Consider the following 12,908-nt stretch of genomic DNA (forward strand, 5'->3'; position numbering starts at 1 on the left):
CTTTTGACAGCTTGATAAGATTTGGTTGTGGTTAGTAATGGTGCATTCATAGAAATGCCATATTGACAATATATTAATGAGGCGTCGCCGCCTTCCATCGCACGAAGTTTTCTGCATAATTGTAAAGCTATCAAAAAAAAACTCAGAATTGATTTCTTAATGTAAATTTAATTTTAACATTTTGTGAAGTAATAACTTAGAATTCTATGGATGCACCATTACCCATACTTAGTTATGTTTTCGTAGGCCCATCTATAGACATCGACTGCATCTTGTACTGCGCTGTGCGCTTGCGCCTGTTCGCTGCGGCTTCTTGCTCCGGAAGACTGTCTCTTTTCCCGGGCAATAAGCGCATGTGCTATTTAAACTGTATTATTTAATTTTATTGTTTTTTTTTACAAATAAAAAAAACTAGACTGAATGTTGTTGGACTGTTTTATTTCATTTCCTTAAACGACCTTTAGTGTAATTCAATTAAATGTTTTCAAAAGTCGAACTTATATTAGGCTTAGTTAATGAAATATACTGGACCGATTTTGATTAAAGACTCCGTGTCTTGTTCTGTATTAATCACAAAGAGATGGGAACAATAAGACATATTACTTTCAGTATGATTCAGTTATTAACTCAATTTCAGTTTACAAAAATTTTCGGTTCCGAAGGAATATATAGAAAAAATGTGGATAAACGTAAAATATTGGACTTGGTTACCTAAAATTATTGGAAGGAAAAAGTAAATTCTCAGCGCCTGTCAGATAATAAAGTGCAATGTCCGTTTGAAACAACATTGAAATCGTCGACTCTACTGCAGTACTCAGTGCCGAAACCTGAAACTGTACTGTACTACATACATATTCACGTATATATCCCTTGCGAGGTAGATAGAGCCAACAGTCTCGAAAAGACTGAGGGCCATGTCCAGCTGTTTCGCTTCATGATAGAATCGAAATTCAAATGGTAAGGTTGCTAGCTCACCTCCCACTAGAGGAATCCCAAGTTTATAAGCCTATCCCTACTGTATTCTCTCTCTCATCTCTGTGTATTCCTTCGCACCCTCCACTATATCGCTTCGCGGCTCGGATTCTGCCTTAATATTTAAAATATATAAGCACATTCCAACAATTGAGTATCTCTAATCTTTATCTATATTATCATAGGCTCGTCTTGTCGTCCAGGAAAAGTAGAAGGCACGAGACCGTGCTGGGAGGTCAGCTGCGCATTGGACCGACTAAATAAAGTCTATTGTGGGCAAGTCTATTAGCCAGTGCAGTAGCATAACATCGAGCAGAGAAAAATGGCCAAGCATCGTGTGGAGCACTTCATCTGCGTCCACTCTCAAAGGCTTTATAATGTTATCACAATAAAAATACTTATTTCGAATACAATTCAGCGGAATGGCGAATACCATTGTGTGTTCATTAGCGGTGCACAGAGATGCGCACGAGTGTTGCAATCGCGGCCGTGACTCGTTGCGCAAGCGCAGTCGGCGTGCTGCCTGACCCCTGATCCGCGAGCTGGGAGGCTTACAGAAAATAGTTTAATTTGACTAGGCAAGGTGGCTATGTAGTAGTCGAACGGTTAAGATGTCCGAATGAAAAAGCGTGATAACATGTAGGTGTAGGTTCTTAATCTACCGTGGTCAAGTTATTTTTGAGACAGTGTTTTGTTTGCTCTTACGGCGAGGGAAAAGATTTTGAGGAAATCTGCACATTCAACAAATAGGTTAGGTCCGCTTGGCTTGGGAATGGTTGCCTTGAGTTGAGTCACTTCGTATAAAAACCTGCCTTACCAATCCAGAATCATGGTTAGTGTGTACCCCTGGATCCTCTCCAGAGAAGAGAGGATATAACCTGGACTGGAGAGTAGATAGGTACTTCAGAGAGAAATGAAAAAAAATAGCTCAATTCTTTCACTTCTAGAGACTTACCGTCACAAATAAACAATCTTGGAGTAATCACCCATTGGAAAGGGGTTTGGGTCATTGCCTCGATAATGTCCCACGTACGATACAGACAAAACATCCGCTCTTTCCCTCGTACGAGTATAATATAATCTCTATTATTTGCAACACGCAGGGTTGTTTACAAACAACGTGTTTGTTTTCAGTATGTTTACTAAGTATGTCAGTACTTGGATTATCATTTATTCATCCATATAATCACGACTATATCCCTTGCGGAGTAGACAGAGCTAGGAATCTTGAGAGACTGATACCTAGGCTACGTTCAGCTGTTTGGCTTAATGATGCAATTGAGATTCATATAGGTCAAATAGTGACAGGTTGCTAGTCCGTCGCCTAAAAGAAGAATCCCAAGTTTATAAGCATTTTCCTTAATCGCCTTTTACGTCGTTCATGGGAAAGAGATGGATTGGTCCGATCCTTTTTTATATTGGTGCCGAGAACCACACGGCACTTTGCGTAATCAGATACCAGATATTCCACACGTCTCTTCCTCACGCCACGGTGCGTTACGGTGTGTACGGAAGCGGATACTAGCGGCGTTTCCAGCTTGTTGACATCGCTAATCATGTCAGTCATTAATTACGTAATTAATTGCACCGGTTGCGATGTGTGGGAATCATTTACGGTATGTATATACTGCAACTGATGATAAGATCAAAAGTTTGTTATGTATAGTATCCAAAAAGTGCCGTGTGGTTCCCGACACCAATAGAAAAAAGAATAGGACCACTCCATCTCTTTCCCATAGATGTCGTAAAAGGCGACTTAGGGATAGATTTATAAACTTGAGGTTCTTTTTTTAGGCGATGGTCTAGCAACCGGTCACTATTTGAATCGTAATTCTATCATTAAGCCTTACATTTACAATGTGGCTTTGAATTTATACTCATAAAATAATATAATATACATACATACATATGGCCACGTCTAAATCCCTTGCGGGGTAGACAGAGCCAACAGTCTGAAAAGACTGATAGGCCACGTTCAGCTATTTGGCTTAACGATATAATCATAAAATAGTTAATATTGACAGCATATTGCTAATGAATTTAGACAACCATATAAATAATCGTCATGTCTTTGAGGGGTAATTAGGCCATCAGTTGCCAAATAGTCAGTGCAATGACAACGCTATCATTGTAGTGTCAGCGTATTGTAATCCATGACCAGTGCGAGCCCTATAAGGCTCGGGGCACGCGGTCGAGGGCAGGCCTCACTTTCAGTACCTCACATGTAAGTGCAAACGTCGATGTTTCAAAACATACATACATAAAATCACGCCTCTTTCCCGAAGGGGTAGGCTGAGACTACCTCTTTCCATTTGCCACGATCTCTGCATAATTCCTTCGCTTCATCCACATTCATAACTCTCTGCATGCAAGCTCGGCCTGACCCTTTGTTTTAATATGCATAATAAAAGTTACCGATCAATTTATCAGGCGGTAAAACTTCTTTTTCGGCGATGGGCCAATAACGTGTCACTATTCGAATCTTAATTTTATCCCTTTAGTGCCGTGTGGGAACCACTAGTACAAAAAAGAAAAGGACCACTCCATCTCTTTCCCATGGATGTCGTAAAAGGCGACTAAGGGATAGGCTTATAAACTTGGGTTTCTTCTTTTAGGCGATGGGCTAGCAACCTGTCACTATTTGAATCTCAATTCTATTATTAAGCCAAATAGCTGAGCGTGGCCTATCAGTCTTTTCAAGACTGTTGGCTTTGTCTACCCCACAAGGGATATAGACGTGACCATATGTATGTATGTATGTATGAAAGAAAGCCATCAGTTGCCTCCCATTTAATTCCCAAAAACCTGCCCTAGCTACGCCTTACGCCTTACCTAGCTACGCCTAAAGTTAAAAAATGCTATCGGGAACACATCGAGAGACGGTATAAACATTATCTGTGTACACATTCATACCGTCTTTTGTGTAAATTTTATTAGTGTTAAGATGTTTATAAACATTGGATTCCTTGAATGGTATTTCCGAGAGACTATGAGAGTGTGTAAAACATTCACTGTAAACATTGTTATTAATATTTTTATAGGAAAAACCATTTTTAAAACTGCTTTTTTAAAGTACTAACCTCGGTTTTAAATTAATTATTATCAACCTTCACGGAATACCAACTTGGATCTATAACCATATATAAAGGTAAGTATTTCGAAAATTGTTGAGATGATTTTGCTGTCTACCCCGCAAGGGATATAGACGTGATTATATGTATGCATGTAACTATAGTATTAATAAAAAAATAAGATTCTTATATATGTATCTCACAAAATAAAAGATAATAGAGAGTTTGGATTCTTAAACAACCATACATCTTAAAATTGGCCAAGTTTGAACGGAAGCCATTCATTGTCAGGAATTATTTGTTCTCGTTGATTCATTAAAATATTACCAGAGCTCAACATTCGTTGTAGAATAAGGCTGCATTAATGATGACGATTCATTTGGCACTAGGCAGCCTCCGATCAAGCCGAAAATCATGTTTGGGAGGCCTTTACTATTATCTATATAAGCAATGCTGAAAGAATTTAAATTACCTACACTTATTATACGAGTATACCTATATATTATATTTACATAATGTTATATACACTTTAATAATCCCTCATTTGACGCTTCGTTTTCTTCATTCTTTAAAATCTCTGTGGATGCTGTTTTTAAAGTCACTACACTAAATTCTTCAAGTAAATTCTCTCTTACAAGCAATGACTTTGAACGTTAATCAAAATCTATAGATACTAATATTATAAAGCTGACGAGTTTGTTTGTTTGTTTGAACGCGCTAATCTCTGGAACTACTGGTTCGAATTGAACAAATATTTTTGTGTTGAATAGACCATTTATCGAGGAAGGCTTTAAGCTACATAACATCACGCTGCAACTATTAGGAGCGAAAAAATAATGGAAAATGTGAAAAAAACGGGAGAAATTATTCATCCTTGAGGGCTTCAATGATGCCCAAAATAACTTTTCCACAAGGACGAAGTCGCGGGCACAGCTAGTATTTTATAAATCATGATTCTTGTTGTGCTATTTCGTGATTCGCCTTTACATTACGCATTTGTACATGACTAGGTTAATAATTCAGAAATAGTTGACAAATATAAGAATATGAATTTCATTTTTGATCTTAAGTTAAGATTTGAACATTTGATGGGAGTCCCATAAGTGTGGAGCCACTAGCACAGCGAGCGGTACGCAAAGATATATTAATCATAAATTCATATGTATATCTTTTGGAGAGTACTTACCTCTTTCACAAAAGAAAAGTAGATATTCAGAGTTTTCCATGTTTTCACTAAAAACACAGATCTAATACTCATAAGGCTAGCATTCCTAGTCAAATAAAAAAGTAGGTATCTTCAGAAACTTACTGTATTAACCTTTAGAGGAGATAACCTAAATGTAGTATGACATCTTCTCACTGAACGCTACTTTATATATCTATATATAATCGGGCTATACTTACATATCAAAGATATTCAAAAAACCATATGATAAGCACATCTCATAGCCCCATAAAGATCACCAGGATTGCGCAGGCTTTGGTGAAAGTGGTGCGGAGGGGGGCGGTTATATGAGGCGGGACGGTGCGCGCGCGCCGCACTCAACACCACAGGTGAGGACCATTGTTTATACCCTGGTTTCCTATAGCGGGGTCTACTGCGCGATAATTTTGTCTTATTTAAATATCGAACATGTTAAAAAAAAGGGACTGTCATTGTTGATCATTATTCAAAATTCAATTTAGAATTAATTCGGCGCGATGGTTTTATGTTGTTTTCAAATATCGAACAAGTTCAAAAAGAAAAAAAAGGACTGTCAAAGGTGATAACAAACTTAGTTTCCAAATTCGATTTTGAACATGTTCGTTGTTTAAAATTTGACTGTTGATTCATAAGTGAAATGTGTTAGTGGTCAAAATGTGATCGTGAGTGAACGTTTGATATGTAGTTAACTCTGCGTTTATGTAACATTGTTTAGATCATGCGCGGTTCGAGAAAGCTCTTATCATTAGCATACAAACTTTCCGTTTAAGTGTTATAAATTGTTTCAATTTAATGTGTGTAACAAATCTTAAGAATTTTCGGCTTTTTGTAGACTATTTTAAACCACATGTTATATTTTATACCACACAGAATAGAAACTTGAAAATATATAATCGATTTGTAAAGTTATATCACCTAAATATTTTACATATAAAAATATCACCACTTAAACTGTTACTATAACCTTCATGTGACTAATCATCTTGAGAATTCCCTTCAACACCTAACTCATCCTTATTCTCTCAGACTCGTGACCACGGTACAGTGACCTGAAGATCAGCCATGCAGTCGTTCCTGGTGTGCCTGTTGGTGGCGGTGGCGGTGGCGGCAGCAGCCCCGCAGCGGGAGGGAGCCGCCTTCACCAAGGAGGCCATTAAGCAGGCCCAGAACACTTTCCTTATCCCCAAGGACGCTGAAATTCAGAAAGTGAGTACAGCAAAACCGGTCAAGCAATCAAACAAAATAAATCCAAAATTAATAAAATTTGTTTGAGGCAAGTTGATTCAATACAATCTTGATGCTTCCTTGTAGAAGAATGCGGAATCTCTGAGAAAAAAAAGATGAATAACAAAGCGCACCTATAACAATTACGAAAAATTACAAAAATATTTTGGCGTTTTAAATATTTAATAAAATTTTATTTCAACGGATTATAATATATATATATATATCTGTGTGTTTTTCATAAACTTTCGTTCAAACTGTCACATTTCTTTTGTTGTCTCGCAGAAATCCGCGAGCTGATTCTCATTATTTTTTTCTTTCTATATTCTAGGTCCAAGAAGGTATCGAACTGGCAGCCTACGAGTCCATCCCTGGAAATCAGAGAATCAATCTCTTCGAGATCTTGGGCGACCAGCTTCCTTCTGAAGTGATCAACAACCTGCAGGGCCAGATTGACCAGGTCGGAAGACAGTAATTCACCAGGAAGATAGCCACCAGTAACGGAATCAGATCCTACTATGTAGGGCAGTTGTTCATTTGCCGCCGAAATTTGATTCGTATCGGTCAATTCAAAATTAAGAAGAGTGAAGTAATTTTTAAAATAGGAGATGGCCAGTAATTGAACATAAAAAATAAATTTGAAAGAGAATAAACTTTCGAAGGGATTTATCAATATCTAAATTTGAAATAAGAATATAAAGTTTAACAAAAAAATAATTTTGAAAAAAGAATGTTCTAGCTTTGAACAAAATTAAAAATATTACGGATATGGCGTATGTATGTAGATGTGTCATCAAAGAGAAGGCCCGTTACTGGTGCAACGGCGGAGACGCGGTCGTCTGTTAGTATTAATTTATTGGTTGTGCAATGTGCAGTACAAGGCAGTGAATGTGATATTGTGTAACATCTCTTACTTTTATATGTTTGTACATAAGTTAAAAATAAAATGTTCAAATATTGATGTTTGTTTTGGCTTCACTAAAGTTAAGATTCTCATATTTTGCATGAGTGTAGTTCCACAATAAGATATATTTCACACACTACTTCACAAAATTCCTCTTATACCTAATAGAGTTCTTTTGTTTTCTCTTTTAGTCATTTTCTTATCTTTTTATATGAAAAATACACAATTAAAAAATGAAAGCGTAAAATAGTTAATATTTTAGTATAGTTTGATTTTTCCCGGATTTCTTAGCATTTATTTATTTAGGCACATAAAAAAAAACTAAATATTTCACGTCTTAAAATATTTCAAAACTAAAAATCTTATCTCCTAAATCTAAAACCAGCCACTATAAAATTAGAATCAAACCAAACATTCGGTGATCATAACGATAACGTGTGACATAACACGCTTATCCGAGCTAAATATTCATGAAATGTCGAAAGCCTTAATATAAGCGATACATCGGCAAATCCGGGTGTGAAGTTACGTCATTTGTTGCCACAGAGCAAATAATGAGCGCTTCTCGCTGTACAACTTGAAAAACTAGATTGTAGTTCACAAAGCGAAAAATTAAAAAAATAAACAACTTCTCTTTTGGAAGATGAGATAATTGAATATAACAACGATAAATTCGAAAGTTTCTAAGGATGTTCGGATGTGTGTTGTTACTATTTCACGCAAAATCTACAAGATGAATTTCGATGAAATGTACTTAATACTAAGGACACGAGTAGAATATAATCTGGAGCACATACGGTACTTTCTACACTAAAATTTCCACGGGAGCGAAGCCCAGGGGTGCAGCTACATTAAAGATAAGTAAGAAGATGATTCAGGAGTCGATGACAGGAAGACGAACCGACCACCGCCTGCCTTCATTGCTAGCAATCGAAAAAAATTGAAAAGCCTTCCGTTGTACGGCTTAATGATGGAATTGGGAATCTATATACTTTTACGCATCAAAAGCGTAGATACATACCTTACAGACTAACTTACTTTAATTTGATATGATGCGCTGTCGTTTACAAATAAAACCACTAAAGCCTTCGTCACACGTACGTTACAAGTTACGTGACCGTTACGACATCGGAACTGCCTCGAATCATAATCGCTTGATACTTTTGGAGAAAGTAGATTTGCTAAATAAAGATAGATAAATTTTGTTTGACAGTTTGATATACTTATCACAAATTATTTGGTCACAAGTAATCGACAAAGTCCTGGTAAATGGTCAGGTCAAGAGTACCCAAAATTGACGAGCTTGCATGAAGAGACTTATGAATCGAAAGAAGCGAAAGAAGTAGGTATGCACAAACAATGATCCCGGCAACAGACTTGCATTTAGTTTATAACTGTGTCCAAATAGGTTGTGTAATAGACAATGAAATGGTAGACGTTGACGTTTCATAAGGGCTAGTTACTGATCGGGCAACTGATCTGGGACATAAGAACGTAATGAGAGAAGATAAGGTAATTATTTTGCAATGTCTAATCTTTTATTTATATATTTATGTACATCAAGGAAAATAAGAATATAACTTAAAATAAAGAGAAATTTAGTACAATTTATGCTCAATAACTAGCGTCTTAGAAAAGAAAATAAGGAAAACAAAGCAAATTATGTAGCGCAAATATACCCTCTGCTAAACAAACTATTGTCAAAAAGTTCTGGTAAAAAGTCAGGTTAAAAATGTTATTGTGAACATTTCTTAAAATTTAAAGAGGGATGGTGGCAAATGGAAAGATAATTTTAACAGCTTGTTGTATTAAAGAAAATAGTATCGCCTACACGCTAACTCTTAGCAATGACGAATTTAGTAGTGATGAACGAATATTTATTTGGGAGTAATCTCATGGAATTACAATAATAAACATAACATAATGATGATGATGAATAAAAACAAAGAATAGGACCACTTCATCTCGTTCCGATGGATGTCGTAAAAGGCGACTAAAGAATATATGTGCATAGGGGCGTGTTGGTCCCGACATTAATGTATGGGAGTGAAAGTTGGGTATAGCAAAAGAAGCACGAAAGCAGAATAAATGCAGTGGAAATGAGAGCTTTAAGGAATATGATGGGTGTGAAATTGAGTGACCGGATATGGAACAGCGTGATAAGGGAATGTTGTGATGTGAAAGAAGATGTAGTTACAGGAATAGAAAAGGGTATCTATGTTAAGATGGTTTGGTCATGTGGAGAGGATGAGTGAAAGCAGGTTAACTAAGCAGATATACAAGGAGAGTGTGGAGGGAAAGGTCGTAGTGGGAAGACCTAGACAAACGTATCTTGATCAAATTAAGGATGTCCTGGTAAAGGGTCAGGTCAAGAGTACCCGAAACCGCCGAGCTTGCATGAAGAGAGTTATGAATGTGGATGAAGCGAAGGAAGTATGCAGAGATCGTGGCAAGTGGAAAGATGTAATCTCTGCCCACCCCTCCGGGAAAGAGGCGTGATTTTTATGTATGTATGTACATACATACATACATAAAAATCACGCCTCTTCAATCTCCAATCTCTCAAAATCGATCTCTTCAATCTGTGTAATTTATCCTGTAAATATACATATATATACAGGATAAATTACACAGATTGAGTTAGCCTCGAAGTAAGTTCGAGACTTTTGTTAACAACAATTCTATATTTTATAATAAATACTTACCTATATAGATAAACATCCAAGACCCAGACCAATCAGAAAAAGTTCTTTTCTCATCATACCCTGACTGGGATTCGAACCCGGGACCTTTGGTGTCACAGACAAGCGCACTACCGCTGCGACACAGAGGCCGTCTATATAATATAGGCATTATTACTGGCCATTTCATACAAAGTTGTGGATAATTGCGTTAATCGGCGTGAGATTGAGACTGCACATAAAACTTTTCTTTGTTGATTAGCGAATCTGGGTCAGACAGACAGACACACCGGCGGAAACTGTTAATTAATTAAATGAAACTAATCAGAGAGGAACACCTTAGAAGTACTACCTTATGGGAGGCCATGCGCGCTGCGTACGCGCAGGGCTTTGAGGTAATAACCATGCAGAGTCCAAGGGTTATTTATTTAGGGTTGTAAAAGGCAACTAAGGAATAGGCTTGTAAACTTGGGATTCTTCTCTTAGGCGATGGGCTAGCGACCTGCCACTATTTAAATTTCAATTCTGACATAAAGCCAAACAGCTGAACGTGGCCTATGAGTATTTTCAAGACTGTTGGTCAGTCTTCCCCGCAAGGGATGTAGAAGTGATTATATGTATGCACGTTTCCTAATAAATTCCCTCAAATAAAAACTTACATTCTCAAATTTCCTATAATATATATCCATAATAACCTAGGAAATCATTATGATTTCCTAGGTCAGGTCGAGAGTACCCGACAACGAGACCGTTGCTTGTATAAAAAGAGTTTGAATGTGGATGAAGTGAAAGATGTATACAGAGATCTTTGTAAGTGGAAAAATATTTGTGATCATGATAGCCAGATAAGTTATCACCAGTCACATCTGTCACATCTTAATATGTAGTCTCAGTCTAAGTATCCCTCCGGGAAAGATCCGATTTTGTGTATGAATGTATGTACGATTTCCTGGCAGGAAGTCAGCGCTCTCTGCGTATACGCACTCAGTACGCCGTACCGGGAACTAACGGCGGCGGGTCTGTGTCTAAGCGTAATTACTTTTTAATTAAAACAAAAAGTATTGTTGTAATAGACCCGGTAATAAGACTAAGTGTCGCGGCTGCATTGCTGCTGCCATTGGCTTCTCACTTTGTTGCAAATATTTCGCTTTTACGGTGTTCCTGTGGTTTCTAACCGTTTGTTTTTTGTATGTTTCTCGGATTACTTTGAATTGATATCTTGTCCTATAAGATTCAAAGGCGCAAGAACGAAAATAAGAGACAAAGTAATCTTTTCTGAACGTGCCGAGGATCTGGTAGGTCGGTCAGAATAACACCAGGTTTTTGGATGTTCAAGGCGTCTTGTCTCGTTGTTGTCTTGGTCGAAATTAGGTTGTCCTTTTTTTCATTAATATGTCAGTCAGTTTTGTTCATCTTAAGGTCAAGTTAAAGTGTCTGTCTGTCCATGGAGGCTGAACGGCTGCTGCAGTATGTTTTCCTAATTACTTTGAATTGATATCTTGTCCAATAAGATGTCCAAAAGCGCAAGCACGAAAAGATAGGCAAAGTCATATTTTCGTAAAATAAATATGAAACGAATCTAACTATTGGCTAGTTTATTCAGCTTTAAGACAAGTGATTGGTTCAAGTCCCAATAACAGACAATCTGCATAGTCAATTAAAGAAAGGATCAGTTCATGATCAGTTCTGAAGGAGGTAGTTTTTAAATATATAGAGAAAACGGAGCGTAACAGTTACTGCAACATACTATGAAGGTTTGAGCTACTTACATGTTTGGGTTCAAAAGAAATTATTTTGAGCACACTGCAATGCAATCCAAACTTTTTGACTGCGATGTAACCACGAATAAGGAGTAGGTCCTAAGCATAGATCGCGAAAGTTGGTAAGATTGTATGGATATTTGTGTTTGTTACTCTTTCTCGCAAAAACTATTTAACGTTTTTTGATGAAAGTTAGTACACGGAGAGAATATAACTTAATATAACACATTTCCCAAGAGAGCGATACACCGGGTCGCAGTTAATTCTTCTAGTAATTAGTTGTGCAGAAGTGCAAATGCGGCCCGCATGCATACATGTTTGTTCATGTGAAAATATGACATAATGACTGATTCACTTATATGTATGTATTTAAAATATTGTGGAAGCGATGGCTGTGGGTTCTAATTTAGATTTTCTACATTATGTTCGTATAAGTTATCAGTCACGGTTTTAAACAATATGACAGATTTAGAAAAACCTCCCGCATGCGCATTTAGAACTTCTTAGACACTCATTTTCATTTAAAGATGAGCTCATATGTAATGAATGTAATAGTCAAAAGTTTTAAATCTACGTATCGTTACAATTTCTACACACTGCGCATGTACGGCGACATCTCAAACGTCACACGCCGCCAGCCTATCACAGCGCGTATGCTTAATAGCTATCCTACTAATATTATAAATGCGAAAGTTTGTAAGTATGTCAGGATGGCAGTATGGATGTTTGTTACTCTTTCACGCAAAAACTACTGTACTGATTACGATAAAATTTGGTATGCAGGTAGCTGAAGACCCAGAATAACATATAGGCTACTTTTTATCCCGGGATTCCCGCGGGATTGATTCCACGCGGACGAAGTCGCGGGCGGCCTTTAGTATTTAATATTTCACGGATTGGAGCACAAATACAACTTCCGACTTAACATCGTCGGAGCCGCGGTTCCCCAGGCATTACACCTTTGTGGCGGTCAATAACGAATTACTATAAAAAGTACTATATTTTTCCTAAGTGACGAATGAATATCTCAAGCGAAGCCGCCTACTAGCACTAGTCCACGAAGAGGTAAACAGTAGGAATGTGAAAAAAAAT

The 12,908-nt window shown here is 37.3% G+C and overlaps 1 protein-coding gene across 1 annotated transcript; it reads left to right on the forward strand.

Annotated features, from left to right (window-relative positions):
• Positions 1 to 6,171: 6,171 nt before the first annotated feature.
• Positions 6,172 to 7,401, forward strand: LOC106139021 (uncharacterized). The gene is made up of 2 exons (XM_013340355.2): positions 6,172 to 6,453; positions 6,803 to 7,401. The coding sequence occupies exons 1-2, from the start codon at positions 6,310 to 6,312 to the stop codon at positions 6,944 to 6,946; spliced, it is 288 nt and encodes a 95-aa protein (XP_013195809.1). The 5' UTR covers positions 6,172 to 6,309; the 3' UTR covers positions 6,947 to 7,401.
• The last annotated feature ends 5,507 nt before the right edge of the window (positions 7,402 to 12,908 follow it).

Source organism: Amyelois transitella, chromosome 5 (assembly GCF_032362555.1).
Source record: "Amyelois transitella isolate CPQ chromosome 5, ilAmyTran1.1, whole genome shotgun sequence".
In the NCBI taxonomy this organism is placed as follows: domain Eukaryota; kingdom Metazoa; phylum Arthropoda; class Insecta; order Lepidoptera; family Pyralidae; genus Amyelois; species Amyelois transitella.

Bases quoted from the DNA above. Each gene is read 5' to 3' on its own strand.
- LOC106139021 (XM_013340355.2), top strand. From the start codon at position 6,310: ATGCAGTCGTTCCTGGTGTGCCTGTTGGTGGCGGTGGCGGTGGCGGCA. The intron at 6,454-6,802 runs GTGAGTACAGCA...TCTATATTCTAG, and splicing joins AGGACGCTGAAATTCAGAAA to GTCCAAGAAGGTATCGAACT.